The sequence below is a fragment of the Nycticebus coucang genome, chromosome 18 (genome assembly GCF_027406575.1).
Source record: "Nycticebus coucang isolate mNycCou1 chromosome 18, mNycCou1.pri, whole genome shotgun sequence".
Taxonomy (NCBI): Eukaryota; Metazoa; Chordata; class Mammalia; order Primates; family Lorisidae; genus Nycticebus; species Nycticebus coucang.
Genome location: NC_069797.1, coordinates 46,428,790 through 46,455,454, shown reverse-complemented (window position 1 = coordinate 46,455,454; position 26,665 = coordinate 46,428,790). Strand labels below are relative to the sequence as shown.

The 26,665-nt window shown below is 43.4% G+C and overlaps 1 protein-coding gene across 1 annotated transcript; it reads left to right on the top strand.

Annotated features, from left to right (window-relative positions):
• The first annotated feature begins 3,015 nt into the window (after positions 1-3,015).
• On the top strand, positions 3,016-25,253 carry PCTP (phosphatidylcholine transfer protein). Its single transcript, XM_053570077.1, has 6 exons — positions 3,016-3,968; positions 15,266-15,383; positions 18,700-18,779; positions 21,616-21,787; positions 22,855-22,922; positions 23,995-25,253. Exons 1-6 carry the CDS (start codon positions 3,828-3,830, stop codon positions 24,058-24,060), a joined length of 645 nt encoding a protein of 214 aa, XP_053426052.1. The 5' UTR covers positions 3,016-3,827; the 3' UTR covers positions 24,061-25,253.
• Positions 25,254-26,665: the final 1,412 nt, after the last annotated feature.

Sequence of the window (26,665 nt, the reverse complement as noted above, 5' to 3'; positions counted from 1 at the left end):
TCCACAAATCCTTGAGATAGGTATTACCATCTTTATTATCATTGTGAAGAGGTTGTTAAAGAAATTAGTCTGGTTCCTAAAGTGACTAGAACCCAGGTCTCTTGACCATGCATGCTATCTTGGGAATCCACACACAGAATAAGTTCTGTATTGTGCAAAGTATCCCTAGGGAAAGGGAGAACTTCAGACCTTTACCCAGTTGTATTCTGTATTTCGTTCATTTCTCGGCTGCTTGGTGCATAGTAGCTTTTACTAGTAAATAAGAACAGATACAGTTGTCTCCCCTTATCACTGGTTTTGCTTTTGGCAGTTTCAGTTACTTTCCTTCAACTAAAGCCTGAAAATATTCGATGGAAAATTCCAAAAGTAAACAATACATAAGTTTTAAATTTTGCATCACTCTGAGTAGTGTGATGAAATCTTATGCTACCCTAGACATGAATCATTTGTCCAGTGACTCCAGGCTGGATGCAGTCCTTGTCTTTCTGACACTCAGGAGCCACCTCAGTTATCAGACCCACTGTTGTGACAGATACTGCGGTGCTTGTGTTCAAATAAGCCCCTAGTTTATTTAGGCATTGTACTATTTTATTATTAGTTATTGCTATTAATCACTTATTGTGCCTAATTTATAAATTAAACTTTATCGTAAGTGTGTAGGTATAGGAAAAAACATAATAATAGGGTTAGATAGTCTCCGTGGTTTCAGATACCTACTTGGGGTCCTGGAACATATCCCCTGTGAATAAAGGTGACTCCTATATACTTTTAGTTCTCCAAATTAAAAAAAAGAAAACAACACTGTTCAACAGGTAATCCATGAGTGTTCTCTGTGCAAAGTTAGGCATTTGTGAATATTCATTCATTCATCTTTTATAGCATTCCAGAATAGTGTTTTTCTCATTTGCTATTTTTAAGGAAATTATAGTATAACTTTCTAGAATTTTTATTTTTTAAATTATGAATGTCTAAAATACACTGAAAAGTATAGAGAATAATAAAACATTTCTGAACCCACCATCTTATATCAATATGTTAATATTGTGCTATATTCACTTAACAAATTTTTTAAACTTCAACACCTAGACCTTACAGCTGTTGATTAGAATTTTTGCAAACCCTAAATATAATACTCTTCTCTTGCCCATTTGCATTCTGAATCAGATTAGAGGTAGGTGATAAAGTCAGACAATGAATTTGTATTTCATTTTATTACTGTTTGGAGTTTTGGCAATAGAATAACCAAACCTGCCTTTATAAAACTTACCAGACAGCACTGGAAAATGGTAGATCCTGCTGGCAGAACCTGCCTTCTTGAATTTACTACATAACCTAGGGAAGACAAGAATGTATATTTTCTACAAGTGGACAGGTGCTGAAAAGAACAGCCAGGAGTTGATCCAGTAGTCCTCCTAGACTCATCTAGTGCAGTCATGCACCGCATAACATTTCTATCATCAAAGGACTGTGCCTACTACACACAGGACAGTGATCCTCTAAGATTATAAGACCATATTTTTACTGTACCCTTTCTTTTTTTTTTTTTGTGGTTTTTGGCCGGGGCTGGGTTTGAACCCGCCACCTCCAAGCATATGGGACTGGCACCTTACTCCTTGAGCCACAGGCGCTACCCTACTGTACCCTTTCTATGTTTAGATACACAAATACTACTGTGTTACCATTGCCCACAGTAAGCAGTGCAGGAACGTACTGCACAGGTTTGTAGCTTAGGAAAAATAGGCTTGGCTGTGCCCTATAGCTTAGGTGCGCAGTAGGCTATACCATCTAGGTTAGTGTCAGTACACTCTATAATGTCTGCATAATGACACAATCCCCTAATACAATCTGTATCTCAGAACATTGTTGTTAAGTGACACATGGCTGTACAGACATCTCCTGAGAAGGAGTTGAATGATGAGTGAAGACAAAAGCATCACCCTAATGGAAGCGTCTCTGCAAAGAAGCATGGGTGGGAGATAGTCACCCATTCCAAGAACATCCAAAGAGCATGTGTTGCTGCCTTTCAACCCCCCTTCCTTTCTGAAACCTGGAGGCACTCTTTATAAAATAATTTTCAGCTAAGCCATGCATTTAAAACTTGGGTATGTCTTATCCAGCATGTCCATGTTTGAGGCTAGAAGCCTCAGTGGCCATTTTGCCAGAAATTCCTCCAGGTAGTGTTTCTCAAAAAGGAAATAAACTGGCTTACTAAGGAGAATAGGCCTTCTTAAACCTTTCTCAGACCTTTTAGATTGCACAAAATAAAATATCTCGTAACATTATTGAACTTCATTAATAGTAATAAAAGAAACATGAGAGTAAATCTCAATTTATATGTATTTTTTTATTGGGTTTAGTATCTAACACACTTTTAAACACATGCAATAAGTATTAATATAATTTGAATTTCATATCTTACATCTTATATGATCCTTTTCATACTCTCATGCTTGTCTTTATGAATCTACTGCTATATAGCGACAGAACTTCATGAAATTCTACCGTTACAATAGATTCTTCGAAGATAATATTTGAAAATATTCAAAGTGCCAATGGTTTCTTATGCAATTGATCTTTCAAGCCATGAATTTTAGTTTCAATAAATATAGTTTTTGCGAAGAAGAGATATCTTACAAGGCATTATAGAAGTAGTGGGAAAGTATATCTCTAATCTTTTGTGCATTTAGTCTCAGAAAATCTCACATTCTTCCTGACACCCGTATAAAACAAAACAGAACCAACACTGAATTGAAGAAAGCAACAGCTTATCTCTACTGTGTTTGAGCAACCTGCCAAATGTGATCATTTCCTTTCTTGGAAATTGGCATAAATGCAGAATTTGCTATCAACTTTCAAGTACAAAAAGAAAAACATTTCAACATAGTAATAAAAAACAAGTGGACATTTTTATTGAACACTTACTTTGATAGACATTGTGAAAATTATCCTGTGTCCAATCACCTCCTCCACACTAACTGGTAGCACTATTTTTGACTCTTTTTACAGATTAGTAAACAGGTTCCCAGAGTTTATTGGCACTCATGTGGCTGTTACATTTTTTTGATATTTAAACAACCCACATTATTCAAAACCAGGTACAGTCTGAAGGTGGGAAATACAGTAATACCCAAGGGACTTCAAAAGAACAAAAAGATCCTTGAGCTGTGCAAAGATCTAAATTATGCAAGCTGCAGAAATCCTAGGTGAATATTACCATACCTTTTCAGATCGTTTTCTTCCCTCCATGGTGGTAAACAACCTTTCAGATCCATACGGATTAGGTTACTTATCTGCTTTGGTCTTCAGAATGAATCCAATGGACCTCTTCTCAGAATAATGTTTTAAAATGCTTAACGGAACGAAGGGGAATTATACTGAAATACAGTTCTGGTATCTAAACTTAGGATATTCAAGCATTTCTATTCCGCCCTCCTAACCTCCCATGTCTACCAAGGAGGCTTTCTCTACCTTCCTCAGAAAAGTCAAGGAGAGACGGCGAGGCCGGTGTGTAAGTTATGTGAGTGGAGAAGAGTATGGGATGGGCTACTGAAGTGTTTCTGAGGTGGTATCAATGTCTTCCTTCCTCTTCTCTCTAGAATCTTCTCATTTCACTATCCTTCTCCAGATCTAGCCCAATTGTTATCCTCCTACCTTTCCATTCTCGGCCCCGCCCACTCCTCTAGGCCCCACCCAAGGCCACGCCCCCTGCTTGAGACCCGCCTTCTCCTCAGCTCCCTGCCAATCACGCTGGGGCTGCCCTGTAGTCTCGCCCTGGAGCTCCCGCCGTGCTGGCCCGCTTTGGGCGAAGAAGCCAGAGCTGCGGAGGGATGGACCCGGTAGTGGGCGGCTTTTCGGAGGGGCAGTTCCTGGAGGCCTGCGCCGAGCTCGAGCAGCCGGTGTTGGCTGGGGCCGACTGGCAGCTGCTGGTGGAGTCCTCGGGTATCAGCGTCTACGGGCTGTGGGACCAGGTAGCGGCCGGCCCGCTGGAAACCGGGAGCTGGAGCGCGCCGAGGCCTCCTCCCGCGGGGAGTGCGCAGCTGCGGCGGCGGAAGGGGCCGGGGCGGGTCTTCTCCAGCGCGGGGAGGAGGTCGCACCGGCCAGGGCGCCGGCTGCGGAACGTGCACGGGGGAGGTCCCTCCGGGTGACTCTTCCTCTGTGCGGATCCGGGGGAGTTGAGAGATTGTCCCAATTCACCCTCAGGTCGGGCACAACTGGAGAAGTAGTTTCTTAGAAGTTAATGACAGAGTTAAAACGTGGGTCAAATGATACCTAGGCCCATGCAAGGGAAAAGGATCCCTTGTCCCTAATGGGCGCCATTGGTGTATGGGGTGAGGGGAGGGGCGATGTCCCACCTTAGGCTTGGATGTAGTGGAGAAGAAACAGGACTTTGGTGGGACTGGGTGTACCGGGTAACGACTGTGGGGGCTGCTGAGAAAGGGTATACTATCTTATTTTTTATTTTATTTTTATTTTTTGCAGTTTTTGACCTGCAAAACTGGTCAAAAACTGACCAGTTTTATTTTTATTTTTTGCAGTTTTGAGGTGGCTCGGTTTGAACCCGCCACCTCCGGCATATGGGGCCGGCGCCCTACTCCTTTGAGCCACAGGCGCCGCCCAAGGGGTCTACTATATTAGTGACTTGCTTCTTTTGGCGGCTGCCTCTCAAGTTGCACTTGACAGCTTGAGTCTGAAGCTTTGGGCGGAAAGATTAAAGATGTAGGAGGAATGGAGTTGGTTATTAAGCAATTCTGGTGACCTTACTGGAGGCGTTTGGAACAAGGTCCGTGAAGGTGGAAGGCATTGCCCCTGAAACCTGTCATAGGAAGCTTGTGGTCAGTTGCTTTATGTATATAGCAGCCTAGCAAGGAGGTTAAAAGTCACTGGCAGGTAATGTAGGTGAAATCTAAGTTTGCTGGCATTGGCCCAGAGTATTACAACTTTAGATAGAGCTGAGAGGCGCCCTGATGCTCTCCCGGTGCAATGCCGGGTTTCATAGATGGAGGAAACAGGCCTGGAGGACTGAAACCACTTTTCCAGGGGGCCCGGCTAAATTCACAGCAGGGCGGGATTGAGGGTTCATGATTTTGTGAATGTTAATCACAGTGTGGTTGCTTTTTGAAGCAATATAATTTATATCAAATATAATATCTCTATCTTAAAACAACCATTCACAATATTAGAATTTGCTTATGTGTAAAACAGGAATAAAAATTCTGTCCTGTCTCCTCAGAGCGTTCTCAGGAAATTAAAATTAGATGTTTTAGATGTTTGAAAATCTGAGACAGCTGTATATTACCCTACCACACACAGCCCCTCCCCAGGAAGAATTATCCTGCACCAAATTACAATATTGCTGAGGTTGAGAAACCGTACTCTAAATAAATGGAAAATATTGATACGATAAAGAAGTTTCCTAAGTACATACACATTTGCTTTGGAGACAGTCCACCCTTCTCCCAGTTATCGCTACTGTGCAATATGCCACTTTGAACATTTACGGCTTAGTAGGCTTAGCAGTCTCTTTTATAATCCAAAGCAGAGCAGGTGCTGGAACCGCCGGAACCACCATATTTTCTTTTTTCTGCATGCCTGCCATGTACCAGGACCGTAGGATATAACAAGATGACCAAGAAGCTCATAGTCTTGAACTGGGAGAATTAATTTCCCAGCCTAACTTTAACAGGTGCCTTGGTTTGAAAATTGGTATATTTTCAGACAAAATCCTATTCCATTTTCCTTACCAGTCACATCAAGGCATTGGCTAAGTTTTGTTGATCCCATAACTCAGACCTGTCTGGCCTTTGGCCCATTTCCTTCCTTGGCCACTTTGGGTACCCAGCACCTCTCACCTAGAATTGCAGTGCCCTCTTGACTAGTTTCTTGGCCTTCCACCTCTCTGTTCTTCTCTATCCTACACATCACAGCCTAGTTAGGTGTCAGAAAAGAGAGGCTGAGATCTTATCACTACCTTTTGAATGGCACTATTGATTGAAGAATTAGGAATAATAATCATTGCGATAGCTAACACTTGTTACCTGGTTTCTTATAATCCAGACACTATGTGCTTTGCAGGTATCGATTTTCTCAATCCTTGCGTCAACCTTAGGATAAGACACTAAGATTATCACCTTTCTACCTATATGAAAATGAATGTATGGAAAGGTCAAGTTGGTTGCTTAAGATTTGAACTAGGATCTGAGCCCTGCTGTCCGGCTCCAGATCCAGGCCTTAAACATGCTCTTGCATTGCCTCTCTGAACCGAAGGCAAATGCTGCCTGCTAGGTAAACTGAACTAGTTTGGTCTCAACTCCCATTTCCATCTTCATGTCCCATGACTTGTCCACACACCTCACCTCTTCTCCAGCCACCTCTGACCACTCATCTTCTTCATGGACGTATGCCATTGTCCCTTTATACAGACAAGACATAGAGGTTCAGGGAGGGTAAATGGCACCTCCAGAGCACGTGGCTGATAAGTGGTGAGACAGGAATTTAGATCTAAATCCATCTATCTGCTCCTGAAGTCCCCAACTCTTTCTCCTGTGCCATATGCCCTCTTTTTCTAATAAAGCTTCCCAAATATGAACCGTCTCAGGAGGAGTAAGTCCCTCATTATTGGAGGTACAGTGCTATGTTGGAGAAAAACTCAAGCTGCGTGGATTTTTTAAAAAATTCTCCCACCACCAACAACAATCAACATGGGAGACTTCTGTGACCAAATGTCACCAAGCAAGCAGTCAGTTCTGCAGCAGGCACCTATAAAATCCACCTTTCTATTCAGTCCAATTCAATTCTGAGTCTACTTGCTTGGCGAGAGTGTCAGATCCCCCAGGTGAGGCCTCAATCGCAGAAGATTGCCCCCACCCCCACTTCCAGTAGAAAGCCCCTGGTTGTTTTGCCTGTGCTTCTGACTGATTGGCTATAAATCAGGGATCCTATGACAAACCCCCTCCTTGGATTTGATTCATTTGGTAGAGCAGCTCACAGAACTTAGGGGAATCCTTACATTTACCAGTTTATTATGATATAAAAGATTTTACAAAGGATACAGTAGAAGAGATGGCTGAAGAGGGGTATTGGGGCTTTCATGCCCTCCCAGGGCGTCCCCCTCCAGGAACCTCCACCTGTCCAGCTGTCTGGAAGCTCTGTGAGCCCTGTCTTCTTGGGCCTTTTATTGAGACTTCATTGGATAGACATGATGGAAGCATGGCAACCATGTTGAAATGGGATGGAACAAAAGGGATGTGCTCTCATACTGATAGACCAATGGGGGAAGCCCAGCAAGGCCTGTCTGCTCAGATTCTTCTGGTCTCTCTGTGGGGCATTCCTTCTTGCAGGGTATGGGGCAGGGACTTCTGGACCTATGCAGAGACTAAAGGCTATAATTCATTCAGCCTGTATTGAGGCCCTGTAATGAGTCAGATGCAGTGCTATGGATCTAAGGTAGACTTGCTTCCCTGAAGATTCTGGTCATTTAGTTGTGAAGAATTTACAAGAGTTGATTGGACTAAAGGACCTTTATCTTGGATAGCATGCTTGCCACTGTGAGTACAGAGCTGGGTGTGGATGAAACCCTCACTTTGCCTCCTACACTCTGTGTCAGAGGTGACTAACCAGAGCCTAAAGCCAGGTTGCTCCTTGGGGCTCCTTATTATAAGAGATTTAGAAACAAAGATGGAGAAAACTGAAATTGTGATCCTGAAATAACTGATGCCAATACAAAGTTACTATTACACACTTTGCCAAGACCAGCATAAAGGTGCTTGAAAGAACTGTCAGTGTAACAACTGAATTATACCATAAAAAATGAAATCCTGGCCTCTCTTAGTAGACAGAAATGATTCTGTATCCTGTTCTTGGACAAAGTGGGCACTATTGATGTACAACAGTTTGATATATATTTTTTCTTTTTTTCTATTAAATCACAAAATTTTGGATGTAGAAAGTTTCTTATAAACCAGTGGTTCTCAACCTTCCTAATGCTGCAACCCTTTAATACAGCCAAAGGGGTCGCGACCCACAGGTTGAGAACCACCATTCTGAACTGTTCTGTCCAACACCAGCATCTTTTCCTTTCACTTTTTCTTCTTTCTTTGCCCATTCTATTTCCTTCTTCCTGTCTTCTCCTTTTCCTCCCACTGTTGTAATGAAAACTTTTCATGATGTTGCCGTTTACAGTATACCATCAGATGTGTTTGTTTATCCCTCTAAACAAATCTGCAGATAGGCAGGAATGGGCTTTTCTATTTTGACAGAAATAAGACCCAGGGTTGTTAAGAGAGCCACATAAGAACTCAAACTAGTGACTAGAATGGTCTACTTCGGTAAACTCAGTGCTGAATATAGTTTGGTTCAAAGCAAGAACTATTACAGATTTTCTTTCTGGAGGCTAAGCAAAACTAGGCAGGGGCTGCCATATGAGAAGAGCATGGATTTTGGAGTTAGGTAGGCTGGGTTAAAATCTCAGTTCTACGAGCAGCACCTGTGGCTCAAAGGAGTAGGGCGTAGGGCGCCGGCCCCATATACCGGAGGTGGCGGATTCAAACCCAGCCCTGACCAAAAACTGCAAAAAAACAAAAAAACAAACCTCAGTTCTACTATCATTCATTTATTCATTCAGAAGAGAGTCATCAGCTATCTCCCACGTGCCTCTGTCTTTGCGGACTCTGAGAATAGTGACCAAGGAGGATGAGCTGCCACCTCAATGAATGAGCTTCTTCAATAGAGTCATGTTCATTGATGAAATTAAATAAGCCCACAGTATCTAATGAAATGTAAGTGAAAAATGCTATGGAGAAGATAAAGTGGGAGGAAGGCATAATAAAATGGCACGGCAAGGTAGCTGGGGTGATGTGGTTTTAGACAGGGAGTCTGGAAAGCCCTTCCATGGGACTAACGTTCGGGTGGAAATATAAGTGAAGTGAAAGGGAGAGTATTTCCAGAGCTCAGGTGCATTAGAATCACCTGGGGGAGCGTTAGAACCAACACCCAGCTCTACCCTCTGGATTCAGATTCAGCTGGTCTGGGGTGGGGCTTGGATGGTCCTTTTGCAAAGCTCCTCCTTCAGATAGGGATGAGTTATTTTAGTCTCTCTACTCTCGTGTATGTTGAAATTCTTTATGGTAAAATGCTTTTTCTTTTTTCTTTAAAGTTAAAACTCCTCAGGAGATTCTTACGAGCATGCTGCCTTTTAAGTCACTGAAGTAGAAAAACCAAGTGCTAGTCTCTAAACCAAGCTGAGCTTGCCTTGTTTGGGGGAAAGAGCCAGAAGGTGGACAGGCTTGAGTGGGGCTGAGGTGAAATTGTAGCTGGGGCAATTACTGGCACAGTTACTAGCCAGATGATGCTGGTCCAATACTTTATCGTTTGGAAATCTCAGCTTTCTTATTTGCAAAGCAAGGATAATACTTACCTGTCATAGTTATTGAGAGAATTGAAAGAAATGTTACCTGGCAGAATGATTCTCAACCTTCGGTGTGCAACAGAATATATATCTATATAGAGGCTGGGCGCGGTGGCTTATGCCTGTAATCCTAGCACTCTGGGAGGCTGAGGCGGATGGATTGGCTGAGCTCACAGGTTCCAGACAGCCTGAGCCAGAGTGAGACCCCATCTGAAAAAATAGCCAGGTGTTGTGGCAGGCACCTGTAGTCCCAGTTACTTGGAAGGCTGAGGCAAGAATTGCTTGAGCCCAAGAGTCTGACGTTGCTGTGAGCTATGATGCCATGGCACTCTACCAAGGGCAACAAAGTGAGAGTGTCTCAAAAGAGGAAACAAACAAACAAAAAATATATATATTTTTTTCCCTTTTCTTTTTTCTCTTTTTGCATTATATGTCTAACCAGTTGCTGAGTGATGCCAAAGCTGTTGGTCCAGGGACTGTACTTTGAGAACCTCTGGTGAATGAGGGGCATGTAATGTGGTGTTCAGGGGGTCCTGACATTGACAGCTAAAGCTGGAGTCAGGAGGCACCCTAGAGGTGAGAAGCAGTGGAAAGTGAAAGATGACAGTGAGACAAAAGAATACCGGAAGACAAAAGCGACATCCATTTTAAGACTCTCTCTCCGATTTTTAAATTAGTGGCCACTTCAGAATAATTGTGGTCTCCAGAGCAGAACTGAGAAGCTCCCTCAGACAAAGGCTGCAAGTCACTTAGAAAAATTTTTCCAGTGATCTGCAGTGAAGCCCTGTAGGAGCTGTGGGCTGCGTTACCATGCAAGCCATGGTGCCGTGCCCACAGGCAGCGTGAAACCATGCGAGGAGGGAGTGGGTGGTTTAAGCAAAATAAATGTTCCACTGAAGAGGTCTGGCTGATGGCTTGAATGATTAAAATGAAGGCATCCCTGCCTTTCATTTTTTTTTTTATTGTTGGGGATTCATTGAGGGTACAATAAGCCAGGTTACACTGATCCTGCCTTTCATTTTTAAATTGAAATGCCTGGCACTATAAGAAGGGACTGCTTAAACCCTAAATAGTGTCTTTGTCCTTAAATAGGTTTTCTAGTCAAAGAATTTGGGGAGGAGCAGATAGTACTTTCCCAGAGACTGTTCTTTCCTGTGCTGTTGACCTATTAAAATACTGAAAGGCTGGCATTGCTGAGAAAACTCTGCGTTTGCTTAGCTGGGCTGAGGGAAAGCTTGGCCTTTAGAGAGAAGCTCAGATTCAACTCACAGATGTCCCTTTGAAGAGGGGATGCTCCCACTACCGTGTCTCCAGGTGGGATCGTAATCCGACGGGCATCCTGAGCCATCCTGAGCGTCTTTCACTTCACAAGCACAGTGTCTGGTTTAAAGCAGCTGCTTCATAGGTGTTAGTTTTCCTAAAAATGTGCATTATTTGTAATTCTGAATCCTCAGTTTTTTAATCTGGAAAAGGGAAGTTACCATAGCTACCTCATTAATAAAAATGATAATTACATGTGCCCCATAATGGAAGTTTAGATGGATTATGAATTTAATCCCATAATCATTCCACGAAGGAGACACTCTTACATGTATTAGAGCCCTTTTGCAGGTTAGCAAGTGGAAGAGCTTAAGCCCGCCCAGGTAATGACTCCAATATTCCAAATACCCCAAATATAACGACTGTGTGTCGTTATATTCTTCTGGCTACCCTGTCTGGTTTATAAGACAGCTCTTTGGAATAATATATGGGAAAACTCAGCACAATGCCTTGTCTTAGTAAAAATGACAGTGTTTATCCTTCTTCCTTTGCTGCCTTTCCCCTGCGTTGTGTCTGAACCCATCAGAAGCAACATTTGAAAAATAACAGCTCTGACCATTTGGAGGCCTTTTGGGCAAACATACCAGACTTAGGGATGAAGGGGAGCATCTTAGAGGGAGGGTCATCCTGGGTGGTCAGGAGCAGGATCACAGGCAGAAGAGAGAAGGAAAGGGGGTTCCCATCCAGGCTTCTCCACCGGGGCTGACTCTTGGCCCGGCATTAACATCTTTTACACAAATCACCTAAGGCCCCTTCTTGCTTAGGTCTTTATCTTCACAATTAGCTTGTGGCTTGGGAAAATGATTTGGAGAAAACGTGGAGAGAGAGAAGACGACATTGTGGGAAACAGAAGAGACCAGTGTCAAAGTTTTTAACTATAAACATTCATTTATTTTTTAAAAGCTGAAACAAAAATGATTATGTTTCTGGAGATCCCTTTTAAAAAGAAATAATGGGGGCAGCGCCTGTGGCTCAGTGGGTAGGGCACCAGCCCCATATACTGAGGGTGGCGGGTTCAAACCCAGCCCCGGCCAAACTGCAACAAAAAAATAGCTGGGCGTTGTGGCCGGTTCCTGTAGTCCCAGCTACTTGGGAGGCTGACACAAGAGAATCGCCTAAGCCCAGGAGTTTGAGGTTGCTGTGAGCTTTGATGTTACAGCACTCTATTGAGGGCAGTGGAGTATGACTCTGTCTCTAAAAAAAAGAAAAAGAAAAAGAATGGGTGAGAAAATGCTTAGAGGCAAGAATTTGGGCCTTGCTACCGAGGACCTGGAAAGAGCATCTTGTTGGTAGAGGAGGTGAGGTGTGAGTGAGCATTTCATTCCTCTGGAGTTCTGGCATTTCTCAGATCTGCTGTGAAGGGAGTATTTAAAGGAAGTTGTCGCAATAGTGAATTCTTCCATATTCATACAAATCATGGTCTTTCTATTTTTCTCTTCCTAGAGAACTCTGTGTTCTTTTTTTCTGTGATATAGAACAGGAGGGAAGTCAGTAAGGTCAGAACTACATTCAGGAGGAGAAAGGAAATGGTGTTTTAATTTACACAGATTTTCAAAGCTAAATCTTGTAAGCTTGGGGAATTGTTATCTTAACACCTAAGTATCCCTTTGGCTCAATATGCATAGAAAATGGGGTTTTGTTATTCTTTTTGAGATAGAGTCTCGCTATGTCACCCTCCATAGAGTGCTGTATCATCACAGCTCACAGCAATCTTAAACTCTTGGGCTCATGCGATTCTCTTGCCTCAGCCTCCTGAGTAGCCGGGGCTATGGGTGCCCGCCATAATGCCCGTCTTTTTCTTTTTTTGCTGTTGTTGCAGTTGTCATTGTTGTTTAGCTGGCCTGAGCCTGGTTCGAACATGCCACCCTTGGTGTATGTGGCTGGCACTGTAACCACTGTGCTATGGGTGCTGAGCCTGGGTTTCGTTATTCTTGAAGGAGTTGCCAGTAGTCTATCTTCCAAAGCTTGTTGATGAAAAGGAGTAGTGTGTATAAACCCTAGCTAAGTTCTCGTATGTGTGTGTGAGAAGGGGGAAGAGAGAGAGAGATTTCTCCTGGTATCTCTCATTAGACCCAGAGGTCTGCTGTACTGGGCATCCACAGCATGGTGCATGAGGGGTTCAGATATGCTAGTTTGTCATTTGCCGGTTGGAAATTCTGGGTATGAAGCCACATGCTTTTAGAGCTGGAAGAACCGTATGGATTCCCGTTCCGTTTTGCTGTCCATTTCTTGCCTGGTACTTTGACATACATCTGAGACTCCTAAACTGGGATGTGTTTCTGTCACCAGAGCTGGGTGTGTGTGTGGGGTATGAAGTTTCAGGATCTGTAAGAAGATTCACCATGTTTGTCTCTTGACTCCACATCAGTCTCTGGCAGGTATTTAATGAGATGGCTTCCTTGATGAATGATTAGCCTTAGCACATGGAAGCAAAAATTCATCTAAAAGCTTCACTTTGTGTTTGTTTACTTTCGTGTTGAAATTAATCTAAAAGCCATTACTTTGATCTTTTTTTTTTTTTTTTTTTAATTTCAAGTTAACATGAGGACACACACAACCAGGTCACAATATTTGCATTTCTTAGGTAGAGTCCCTCTTCTAGTTATGTCCCACACAGGTGTGCCATGCACACCTACATTGTGCCCATTAAGTGGGAGCACCCCAAGCCACCTACTTCTCCCCCGGCCCCCGTTCTCTCTCCCCCCAAATTGAAATTAGATTGTCTACTGGCTTCGTATTTGTATTGAATATATTGGATGTTTGCTTTTCCATTCTTGTGATACTTTACTGAGAAGAATGTATTTCAGCTCCATCCAGGTTAATACCAAAGATGTTAAGTCATTAATGTCTGAGCAGTATTCCATAGTATACCTATGCCACAGCTTGTTAATCTATTCCTGAGTTGATGGGAATTTAGGTTGTTTCCACTTCTTGGCAATTGTAAATTGAGCTGCGATTGCAATCTAGTGCAAATGTCTTTATGATAAAAGGATTTTTTTTCTTGGTAGATGCCTAGTAGTGGGATTGCAGGGTCAAATGGGAGATCTATTTTGAGTTCTTTGAAGATTCTCCACACTTCTTTTCAAAAAGTTGTCCCACCAACAGTGCATTACTTTGATCTTAATGACAGAGCAGCCTTTTGGCAAGTTGAAGGGCAGGAATCATAAAATGCTAATGTACAGAGAGTGAAATGTGTCGTAGGCCCACTCCAGCCCAGAGTCCTCACAACCAAAGATATGGGTTGCCATGAAAACAAGGAAACTTTCTTGTACTTTGGCATCCAGGAAGGTCATTTTTTGAACAAAAGGAACTAATGCAATTTGAAGTCTTTTATGCACAATTAAAAAGAAGCAGTTGTTGAAAAATTCTGTTTTGAAATTGATAAAATAATGAATTGGATTTCATTATGCCACATGGATATTTAACACGTAACCTCTCCCCAGAACTCTAGCTGCCTACATGGCATCCCTACTTGAATATCAAATACATATCTCAAACTCAGCTTGCCCAAAGTGATGATTCCATATCCTACCAGTCACTTCTCAGAGTTTTCTCTATCTTAGAAAATAGGGCCCCATCTGTCTGGTAGTTCCAGCAAAGGATCTAAGAGTTATTCTTGATTTTTTCACTTCCCCTTTCCCCACAGCCAATATGTCATCAATTCCTATTGACTTTACCTCCAGTTTATATCCCCAGGCCACTGACTTCTCCTGATCACTGTTGTTACCTCCCTGTTCAAATAACCATCATCTCTTTTCTGTACTGCTGCTCTGGTCTTCTCAACCGTGCCCTTATTTGCTAATGATCTATTTCCTCCCAAGGAGCAGGAATCATCTTTTAAAAAAGTTAATCAGATCTGGTAATTCACCTATTGGAAGACATTCATTAGTTTCCCATAGCAATGAAAATAAAAGCTTTACCCTTTATGCTGGTGTACAAGTCCTTTGGGGTCCAGCCCCCAAACCTCTCTAACCTTAACTCCCACCACTCTCTCTCTCATCTAGAGTTCTCCAGACCCCCAGGTCTTTAGGCAGGCCCATCCATCAATCTGAGGGCCTTCCTCCCACCAGGAATGGGCTTTCTTCCAGGGCCGGCTTCTTGGAATGTATAGAACAAGACATTCTGATAAATGGTATCCTTCATTGAAGTCTTTGGCAAGTTGAGAGGCAGGAACCATAAAATGCTATTGTACAGACAGTAAAATGTGTCATAGGCCCACTCTAGTCCAGAGTCCTCACAACCAAGGATTACCACCTAATTATATAGACTGTCCCCCCAACAGAAGGGCCATTTATCAGATAACCCCTTTAAATTACCTGGGTGGCACTTCTAGCTATGCCCACCACCAGTGAGTGCTGTGCTAGGCTTTAAGATCCAGGAGAGAGGGGGAAGCTTCTGCTTTTTCACCCTCGTGTTGGCAAGATCAAGGTCAGCATTTGGTGGTATGAACCCCATTCTCAGATTCTTTTCATATGTTGTGGAATCCAGCTTTCTCTTAACTCTGGAACCAATAGATTGTTTCTGTTTGTTCTGTTTCTACAGCAAACGGGACTTTATGAGTATAAAGTCTTTGGCGTTCTGAAGAATTGCTCACCAGCTCTACTTGCAGATGTCTATATGGACGTAGCCTACAGAAAACAGTGGGACCAGTATGTTCAAGGTGAGTGGTATCTGCTTTTTTTTTAATCATTAGAAATTAGAATTTTTGCTAGCCAGTAGAAAGAAATAGGTATACGTAAAGTTCATGTGCAATGTAAAATAGTTTAACATAGTAAATTGCACATGAACTGTGGACACCCTGTAGTGCTTCCTTTAAATTTCGCTCAAAATGGCTCAGCGCCTGTAGCTCAAGTGGCTAGGGCACCAGCCACATACACCCGAGCTGGTGGGTTCTAATTCAGCCTGGGCCTGCCAAACAACAATCACAACTACAACCAAAAAAATAGCTAGGCATTGTGGCGGGCGCCTGTAGTCCCAGCTACTTGGGAGGTTGAGGCAAGAGAATTGCTTAAGCCCAAGAGTTTGAGATTGCTGTGAGCTGTGATGCCACGGCACTCTGCCCAGGGTGACAACTTGAGACTCTGTCTCAAAAAAAAAAAAATTTTTTTTTTTTTTCTCAAAAGCCTTTTAAATGTGGGGTTGAAATGTACCTTTGCTGTTCCTGGGGTGTGCTCCTTACATAGTCTGAATCCTTTCTCTGGTTTGCTCCTAGTGCTACTTTGCTGTCACTGTTGTATTATCATTCTGTGTTCCTGGGTAGTTGCGGTAGGCTTGTTGGAGGAGGTATAGCCTCTAAGCTTTGTTTTGGAGGTTGAATCAAAGTATTCTAAACAGACAAGAAGACGTAGATGTGAGGAGGTGAGGGAGTGAGACGAGCAGTTAAGGGCATCCTACCCCCAGGGAATAGCACGAAGCAGCATGTTCAAAAGTCACCAGCAGTTACGTGTCGCTGTGTTGGTTGGAACAGCAGAACCTACCTGAGCTCTACTACTAATGCTGGTACTAGTTCTACTGGTACTGGAACTAGGGCAGGAGTCGTGTCCAGATCCCCCAGGGCCTAGCATGGCCCTGGGTTACAGGTTTTAGACTTTATCTGTCAGTGATGAGGGATATCAAATGGAGGATCGTCCTGCCACTTAGAGCTGACAGTGGTGTCCAGCAGCTAAGTCACCGTGGCATAGAACTACAGAACTAGCCAAAAGCCCATAACGTCTTTAGTCAGGACTCTTGGTTTCAAGTTACAAAGACTCAACTAAAGACAGTGTAAGAGAAGACAAAAAGAGATTATTGTTTCCTGGTATTGACCGTTAAGTCCAGTACAGGGGGGGTTCTGGCTTCTAGGATAGCTGCAACTGGGAACTTTAATAATATCTCTGGTGATGTTTCTTTCTAAATCTCTGGACTCTGTTTTCTTCTGTGTTGGCCTAATTTCCAGGCAAATTCTTACATCAGAGCAAAGATGTCTACCCAAAGACTCAGCCTTATATTCAACCATATAAATTTGCAGTCCCCAGCTCCTGGGCCATGGACCAATACTGGTGTGTGGCCTGTTAGGAACCAGGCTATACAGGAGGAGGGTAGTGGCGGTTGAGCAAACTAAGCTTCATCTGTATTTACAGCTGCTGCACATCATTTGAATCACCATCTGAGCTCCACCTCCTGTCACTTCAGCGGCAGCATCAGATTCTCATAGGAGCACGAACCCTATTGTAAACTGCATGTGAGGGCTCTAGGTTCTGTGCTTCTTATGAGAATCCAGTACCCACCTGCAAGGTCCATTGGAAAATTGTCCTGAAACCAATCCCTGGTGCCAAGAAGGTTGGGGACCGTTGATATAAATAACCCCAGAGGAAAGAATTCCACTTTCCTAGGATGGCAGCCACACTGCCAGGCCTGGCTCTCATCAGCTCAGCTTGGAGCAGGTGCTCATTTACTGTGGACATACGTCATGGTCTTGGGTAACTTAGTGTTTTCAGATGCCATTGCTACTTAGGGGGTGTTGTGCCACCCTCCCATCCAAAGGAGCAGCTGCACACTATGTCCCGCTCTCCTTGGCAGCCATCATACAGTTGTGTGATATAGACTCTACCAATAAGACTCATGTTTGGCTTCAATTCGGAAATGAGCAATGTGAGGAGGCAGGCAGCATTCAAATTTCATTTTCTGGTGACAGCTAAAGCATCTGACTTTAGAGAAAACAATTGCAGAGCCTCTGATATTTGCTATACCTAGCATCAACAACTTTTACTCTGGGTTCTGATCCCCCGGAAACAGCAGTTTGGTTTTGCTGGAATGATCCTGAGGTTCTAAACCTCACTCTTGTCCCCCTGGATATTATGTGAGTGCCTGAAAGCCTTTGCTAAACCAAAGTTTGGCCTAAACTTGCTACACAGGCAAAGTAAGAACCTGGCCAGGTGTACCATCCTTGAGCTAATCACCAGGACTGTGTCTTGTTCATTGCCCCAGCTCTGAAATCAGTGCTGTCTTGTTTAAACCACAAAGTCAAGACGTAGGGGAAGGGTGGTGCCCTGAAGGAAGGTCGAGATGTTGGTGCAGAAGGGAAAACCAATACTGAGCAAGCAAAAGCAACAGACGTCCACTCCTCCCCTCCCTTACATGCCGTCATCAGCCTCCTGTGACCCCACTGGGCTGAAAAGCACCTTAACACACAGTCTGTTTCTAATAGATTTTTTTTTTCAAAAGCTAAATTGACCCCCTTCAGCATCACTTCAAGGGACTTTGGGGGGTTAGGAAGTCTCTTAACTGGTCGGGAAGCAGCTTACTGCACAGCTTGGGTCAGGGGTATGTGTGTCATTAAATTCCTTTGCTATCTGCCTACAAGAGTTGTTAGCTGCTTGCGCATGATAGCAAGATGGAGTGAATATTAAGAGAGTTTGGTCTTTCTAGTTGTGGTATAGTGTGAATACATGGGAGAAAAGCAAGAAGCAGCCACAGTTCTATCACTTCCTAACTATTTAAGGAAGGAAATTTTCCTCTCTGGAACTCTCATATTCTACCTGAATGTGCTAGACTGGGTGACTCAGTCCCAGGTTAGCTGATTATAATGTGTCAAGAAATCTTAAAAAGGACAGAAAAAGTTCTCAAAAGCAAAACTATTGGTACTCTAGCGACATCTAGTGGTGTTCCTGATTTTAAAACTTCTGACTATTTTTTTGATGCCTGATTTTTTTTCTTCATCTCATTCTATATGCGAATCTTTTTTGTGTTCTATAAGGGACAAGTTTTGTGCTTTATAAGGGACCAGTTTTGTCGAGCTATTTTGTTTTTTTCTGTGGTTTATATCCATTAGACCCTGTCCCTGGGCAGCAACCTTTGAGTGGTAATTAATCTGGCTGGATTTTTTTCCAGAATTCTGTGTCTTACAACATAGTGGTGTATCATACCCTACAAGGTCACTTTATTAACTGAAGCCAAAGACATTTCCAGATGCATTCATTTCTTTTGTTCTCCTTTAGAACTCTACGAACGAGAATGCAATGGACAGACTGTGGTCTACTGGGAAATGAAGTGCCCTTTCCCCTTTTCCAACAGAGATGTATCCTTTCCACAAGGCACACCATTCCTCGGCCCTCTAAGTGTTTCTGTGTCCCTTGACCATTGCCCAATGCAGGAAGGTAGCATTGGCTTTCCAGCAGGTACAAGTGACATTGTCTCTGATTCTTGCAGCAGCACCTGCTAAAGCTGTTGCTTCTTGTGTGGTTTATGGCGACCTCAGAGTGTGACCTCTCGGCCTGACCACATGGAGCGTCCGCACTTGTGGTTGAGTCTGCTGGGGGACAGCTAGCTCATCCTTCTGTGAGAAGTTTCATAGGCTTTGAAATTGTCAATACACAGAATTGGAGACCTGAAAGGAACAGGGCTTAATACAGCTTTCTCAGCCTACAGAGGAGGAGGGAGGCCACCAGAGAGGTGAGATGACAGAGCTTGGGTGGCATTCCCGGCTCTCTCTAGGCCCTCCTGTCTTAGTTGACCCCATAGCAATCCCTCCTTGAGTGCTGGCCCTAGACACTGAAAGTAAGCTTCTTCCTCTAAGTCTCCTTGTTTATGAAATGGAACAGTGAGTGAGCTTTGTAGGGAGCTTTGGCTGGGATTTCTAGGTTCTCAGAAACCTCTTTACAACTAGCCTGGGGGTGTGGGATGTAAATTCGTTACGCAGGCCAGGTGGGATGGAGGCCTTGGCTCCTTCATTGTCCTCTTCAATCATAGCAGCTGAGTGTTTTACATGCTCATATGTATATAAATTTCCATATGTGGAAAAGGGGTCTGCCAAGTAAGAGAAGTTTGGAAGCCACTGAATTGGATGATTGCTGGAACTTTTTCTAGCCCTGACACTGTATAAGTCTGATTTTTCCTAAATAATTATTCTTTAGAAAGAGAGGGGGAGTATGAGTGCGTGTGCTTGTTTTTGTGTCAGCATTTGTGTGTCTACCCCAGACCCTAACTACATTGGGAGCTATTTCTTGGCACAGTATCTGTTTTCTACTAGTTTGTATACACATAGTTTATATTTCAACAAATTGTAGATTACCTAATCCCTTAGATTGTATGTGTACGTGTGTGTGTGTTTGTGTGTTTTCTAATTCTGCCAAACAAGGTAAGTATCCTTGTCCCCATTTTATATTTAAGGAAGGCATGAAAGCTATCAGATGATGCTTGGTTCAAAGTATGTTCCTTTCTGCAGCACTATTCTCTGTTCTCAAGAATTTCACACCCCTTTGGGAGCTGGGAGACATGTGTACCTATATAAAGATAAGAAACTCATTATAGGATTGTGTGGCATTGGGAAGCCAAGAAAACAGAACTTCAAGGAGGTGGGGTCACATCCTGGCCAAAATCACAGTTCCTGGAGATAGTTGAACCTGGGTCTCCACCATGCCTCTGGCACCCCCTAGTTGTGTAAACTTGAGCAAAGTTCTCAATTTTTCTGCTGAGCCAGCAGATTTCAAGTCTTAAACTCATTCCTGGGTTTGTTGTGTGACCTTGGAATTGGTGGTTCTCCAGTCATAGGCTGTATGGCACACTGGTGGTGCTGACCCGTCAAAGGCACTGCGCCACATTGTAATCAATAGATGAGGTAATTTTCTATCAGTGGAGTGGGAGATGATGTCTATCACGTGAGCTGGGTTAAGTTGGGGGAGAGAGTGGGACAATATTTGCTGTAAGGAAGAGTTAAAAGGCTTGGAAGAGAGGAAAGATAGTGCCAAAGCAACATCATTTTTCCCCCGAAACATTTGATATTAATAACATTACTCCTCATTATCTAAGATCATGGGGCAGGAGATGGCCTGGTGGGAGGACTGGGTTTGGTGGTTTTGTGACACAGTAAGTAGAATCGTGTTGGACTTAGTGATTTTTTTTTTTTTAATTGTTTTAGGCTTTTGATTCCTCCTAGTGTGAAACCCCAAATTCTATTATATGAAAGTGTAATTAACACATTAAAGATCTGAGTTTTATCTAGCTATGAAATTCTAACCAGGTTGTGGAGCCAGATCTGGGTTCAAATTCAGGTTTCATGACTAGGAGTGCATCTGGAGTGTAGGATTTTAGGCAAGTTTCCTTACCTCTCTGAGCCTCACTTTTGTCACCTGTAAGATAGAGATTAAAACCGATGCTATATATAAAGCACATGCAGTTACATGATGAGGTCTGAGGAAGTAACGATTCCTGTTGTTCATTGGATTTAATTATCTTCCCTGAATAGTGCTATGGACCTATGATATGAAAGTGGACCTAGAGGTTGTTCTGTGAAGGTTGATGGAATGAAATGACTTTCTTATTCTTGGTGAACCAGTGTTCACCCAGAGAGACCATCTGCCTACTATTCCAGTACTCACATGTCTTCCCATTGTCACCAGCTGTTAAGTTGCTTGGCCAAGGTCTATGCGTAGAGGTCAGTGATTCAAGCTTTGGGTGAGGACAGGATGAAGAGGGATGACACCACTGTCCATTGAGTGGTTGTCTTTCTGTAAAGCCCCCACCAAGCCTACCTGGTGGACAATGTTATTCCCTTTTTCTGCAGAGGGAAATGGAGTCTCAGAAAGGTTGAATAACTTACCCAGGATCACACAGCTGATAAATGACTATTCCTCTGCTATCTCTTAGTGCCTTCTTAGAAAAAGGAAAAGTGGTTTCCTCCATAAGTAAAAGCATCAGAGAATTATTCACAGGCAGGCGATGAGGCTGTGAGGTGGTGTGAGGTGCTATCTTGCAGTGCAGGTAGGAAGATGAGGCAGGTAAGTGAAGGGGCCGTAGACAGGAGCACAGGCCCAGTGGGAGGCACGGAACCACTTCCATTTGGCTCCAGCTCCTGGGGCTTTCCTTCTGTCCCTCTCAAATGCTGCATTAATGGTTTGCCTTGACTGGCGGTGCAGTACGTCTTCATCCGGCAGCGGCGAGAGCTGGACGTGGCCGGCCGGAAAATCCACGTGGTCCTGTCCCGGAGCACCCTTGTGCCTCAGCTCGGTGAGAAGTCAGGGGTTGTCCGGGTGAAGCAGTACAAGCAGAACCTGGCGATTGAGAGTGACGGCAAGCAGGGCAGCAAAGGTAAAGCCCAGTGTACACGTTGGCACACCAGCCAGGTCTCCCCTCGGGAAGGCTGTGCTAATGGAGCGGCTGTCAGGTACTCAGAGCTTATCCCTGGAGGCCAGAAAATGGGCACAGGTGCAAAACGGACTAGGGATCAACACCAGGGGGGAGACTCGATCCACCTCCAAAACATGCCCACAGCGTGATGTACCCTGTTTCCCCGAAAATAAGACAGTGTCTTATTTTAAGGTGTGCTTCCAAAGATGCGCTGGGTCTTATTTTCAGGGGATGCCTTATCTTTCCTGTAAGTAGGTCTTATTTTCGGAGGATGCCTTATTTTCGGGGAAACAGGGTAGATGTTTCAATCCAACACAACCCATTCTTTCCTGATTTCTTGCTTTGTTTAGGGGAAATCAGAAAATTAAAGGCAAACCATCAGGGTTAGAGATTGGCTGGTTCTGTACGTATATGGACTGGTTCTGTACATATATGGATTTACCTGGGAGTCGGTAAAGGGCTGACAGTCTGTTTTGGAAGACATAACTTCTGCTCCACACAAACCCAGAGATGCTGGACCTGCCCAGCTTGAGTTGCAGCCCCCAGGGAGGAAAGCTGAGGGCAGAGAGTGGGGCATGAGGCCACCTGTTATACCAGAATGAGGGTGGTCTTATATCATAGACAAAACCAGAACCCTACTGAGATTGGTCACCTTGGTTATGTCAACTAACTTTTCAGAGTCTCTATTTCATCATTTGTAAAATGGGATTAGTTTTACCAGGCCCTTAGGGTTGCTAGGATAATTAAATGAGAGGCGGTATCCAAGTGTCTAGACTTGCCAGGTATTTAATAAGTAGTAGCAAAATGTGCCTGTGGCTATGTTTTCAAAAATGCACATACACACACGCACACACATATAACATATACCACAAAGCAAGTGAGTGGAGGGAAGTCCATCTGAATTATGTGCTGCCTCCTTGTGCACTTCCTGGGCCTGTATATGAAGATAGAAAGTTCGCAAGGTTTTACTGCTGTTATTTTCCCAGTGTTTTTCCTCATATTCAATTGTCCTTTCTTTCTCCCTTTAGTTTTCATGTATTACTTCGATAACCCGGGTGGCCAGATTCCGTCCTGGCTCATTAACTGGGCCACCAAGGTGAGATCCCAGGAGGCAGGAGCTGGGGAAGTGTGTTTAACAATGTTGACTTAGCCCCCGGGGCTGTCAGGCTGAAGAGACACATTGTCTCAGGAGTAATGAGCCTCTTTTATGAAGAGTTTGGTTGAGTGACTCTGGTCAGGGCTGGGATTGCCAATATGCAGGACGGCCGCTGGTAATAGAAGACAAAGAATGATCAGCTTGGAATGCCAGCCTCTCCCCTCCAGTGCTGCAAGCCCCTACCGGGATCACTCTCTGGAACCTCTGGACAATAGTTTGCTCCTGAGGGGAACAATAGGACCCGTGGACCCTTGACACTTTTGCGTTTGGATGAGGGAGACAAACTGACCTGGCTTGGAGACAACCTGATGTGTCCAGGCCTGAGGGAGGTCTGCAGTCTCCTTTTTCTGTAAGGGGAGAAAACTGCAGTGGGAGTCAGGTCTCTAGAGACTGCCTTGGCACCCGGCATCGTGGGACGCATCCATGGCTCTGCCCTGCCCACCAGAGGGTCTCTCAGATGTGATTTTGAACCTGGCTCTGCTATCAACTGTCTTCTTTTATTTAGCAAAGCCATGCATTTCTTCCTTTTCAAAAATGGGGATGGATATTACCTACCTGCAGAGGACGAGTGCTTAAGACAACATTTGAGAGAAGTCTTACACAATGTTCCACGTTAACTAAATGATAATCCTTTTTACCCTTTACGCTCAATCCTTACTGTTTTCTAGTTCTGTAAAAATTCTTTTTCTCATTTCCTTGGAAGAATCTAACCACCCAGCCCAATCCTATTACCTACATTTTCTTTTTCTTTTTAAGAAACAGTGTCTCAGAAATGTCCTTGGTTTTTATAAGCAAAAGCCCAACTATAAGGCGGGCTGGTCATCCAGTCTTACCTATCCTCTGGGTCTTACCTTTTGTCATTATCTGTGCCAACATTCTATTGAAATCTTGCCAGGGAACCTGTTCTCTTTTATTATCCCAGAGCCATCTTTGTTAACCTTTAGCCATGTCCCAAACAATCAGGAGTGGTCACTACCAGGTTGTGGACATGACCATTTCTTTTCCTTTGCAGAGTGGAGTGCCAAACTTCTTGAAAGACATGGAGAAAGCCTGTCAGAACTACCCCAAGAAAACCTAAGAAAGAGAATTGGTAGTGTTGCATCTGTAGGACGATGTCTCCGGAAGTGCCACCACCCACTGACGCCCAGCCTTCCTCTCTGCTTCCGTTTTGAGAGGCTTGCACACTCTAGGGCTAAGTTCCTAGCACTTCGCCTGACAATGAGCTTACTCACCTGCTTCCTTTCTCACTCTCCCTACCCTGGGGTTAGCTGCCTCTTCTATGATTGAATATGAGATTGAATAGGAACGGATTAGGAACCTTTGCTTGTTTACTTTTAAGAAGGGACATCTTCAGTAGGGAATACAGTCACTGCATTGTGCCATTATAGGGGGATGGGTGGGTGGAGAGCCAACAACAAAACATAAGAGTGACATTCCTAGCAAGCTGGCTTCTTCTCAGACTGGGAGTTCTTCCGGCCTATGAGGAGCCTTTGGAAGTGTCATCCTATTCAGAGTTGATTTTAAGTGCACCCAAACTGGAAGACATACATAGTCAATGACCATTTGCCTTCTCCTTTGCTGAGTTGACTAGGCTGGAATTTGAGGGGATGACTCAGACAGTCTTTGCTCATCCTGTGGAAAATCATTAGCTATCTCAAATAGCTTCTCAAATTGGGAGAAGCTTTGCAAGCCTGAGTGAGCATGTAATGTCATAACCGTTTTCTTCTTCATTGTCCTTGTCTGTTTTTTTCTCTTTTACCATATACCACTGGAGAAAGGCTGCCCATACCTCTTTAACTCTGCATTTTACTGGAAACTGAGGCATCAAGATGGCTGTAACAGCTAGCAAAAGCAAAGATGGGTTGTGCATAACATTGTGACAAAATGTCTTCCCATGCAATAAGCTGGATTTCCCTTCTAGAATGTCTGGAGATGTGAGGGATAAGAGTTCACAGTCAGGTAAAATTTAATTGGTGGCTTGGTTGGCTCTGCACGTTTTTCTCAGGAATTCTACCCAGTTTGTCTAAATTTTCCACCACAGAAAGGGCTTTCAGTTTCATCCCCAATTTTGGTAGGGTATACTATATCTGTTAGCCAAGGGCACAACCATGATGATCTCAGGGAAAACTTTTAATCACTGCATGTAATGGTACTGAACCTTGGTTAACGAGCATAGAAATTCAGGTTATAAAGACCGAGGACAGGATTTATTAAAACTGGATACCTCAGATTGTGTTTTCTTTATGGGAAAATAAAGCATATTCTATTAGGAATAAATATAGAGTGGCTTTTACTTGTTCTGTGTACAGCTTCTTCCCTACCATCTTCCTTTTGTGAGAATGAACCAGTCAGGTCTGTTTACTTTGCACGTGATATGTAACCTAACTTATGGACTTGAGCATCGAAGAGAGTATGGTTATGCAAGGCCAGGTGTAGGACTGATACAGGGAGGATTGAAACAGGTGCTCAAAGTGGGATTAGAACGCTGGCTAATAGGATTGCTGCAACAGCAGTAGGTAGGCCTGCCCCTTCCCATGCTTATCCCAAGCAAAAAACAAAAAGACAGCATTTCTTTTAAGTGGGTCTCACACTAAATGCAGTTCCTCTAAATCATGTACCTGTCCATGCCCCAGTCATTGTAGTCATAGGGATAGAATTACACAAATAAGCAAATGTCCCCTAAACTTATCATTAAAATACCATTACCAGTAATGTAGCTGAAATTTAACTTTAGGCAAAAGAAACGTAAATACCTCCTATGACAGGTGAAGATGAAATCTTATATCTATTTTCCTTGAACAGAAAAACAACAAGAAACAGTGTCATGTAAACCATGTCTTTGAGTAGCATTCGGTCATTTGCTAAGAACTGTGAAAATACTAAGGCATTCAGAAAAAAAGTCACAAAGTTTGCTCTCATTCGCAGAGCTGTGACTTTTTGGCAATTATGCTTCCTAATTTGGAGTAGAGGACAGTCTTAAACAGCATGGAAATAAGAGCTGCTGTGGGAAACTGAAAACTTTCGAACTATAGTTTTGTGCCAAAGCACAAAAAAAGTAGAACATGGAGTGTGTACTTCAGGCCTTTTTTTTTTTTTTAGAGTTTGCCCCTGAACTTTCAAAGTATGCCTTTCTGCAAGGGCTGATGTATCTTTTGGGATTTGAAAGTTAACATTCTCATTCATTTAACACTGTTTTGTTTATTTTCCCCATGTCTATCAGTAGATGACAAGCTTTTTGTGGAAATAGTTATAGTGGTCTATATTGTAGTAGGCCCTCAAATGGCAACCTAACGAATGGATAAATGATTTAGAGAAGATTGACCAGATGACAAAAGCCTAGAAGACTCAATCTGCCCAGATAGGTTCATTCCCCCACCGCATTAAGCCAAATTATTGCCCCAACTTAGTACTTTTGTAGGTTCTAGATTGCCCAGGTTCCCATTGGCCCTTCCTTGAATGTATCAAAGTCTTCTGTGTGTTGTGGCTGACTTTACTGGTGTGGCTATGGGGTTAAATATTTTAATATTAAAGAAATGGCACAGTGTAGACCAAGTCAAGATTTCAGTTGAAATGTAATGGCAGGCCGGGCGTGGTGGCTCATGCCTATTATCCTAGCACTCTGGGAGACCCTGGTAGGTGGATTGCCTGAGTTTAGGAGTAGGGACTAGCCTGGGAAAGAGTGA

Excerpts from the sequence above, each read along its gene's own strand:
- PCTP (XM_053570077.1), top strand. The coding sequence starts at position 3,828 with ATGGACCCGGTAGTGGGCGGCTTTTCGGAGGGGCAGTTCCTGGAGGCC. Across the intron at positions 3,969-15,265 it reads TCTACGGGCTGTGGGACCAG|CAAACGGGACTTTATGAGTA; the intron begins GTAGCGGCCGGC and ends CTGTTTCTACAG. Across the intron at positions 22,923-23,994 it reads TCATTAACTGGGCCACCAAG|AGTGGAGTGCCAAACTTCTT; the intron begins GTGAGATCCCAG and ends TTTCCTTTGCAG.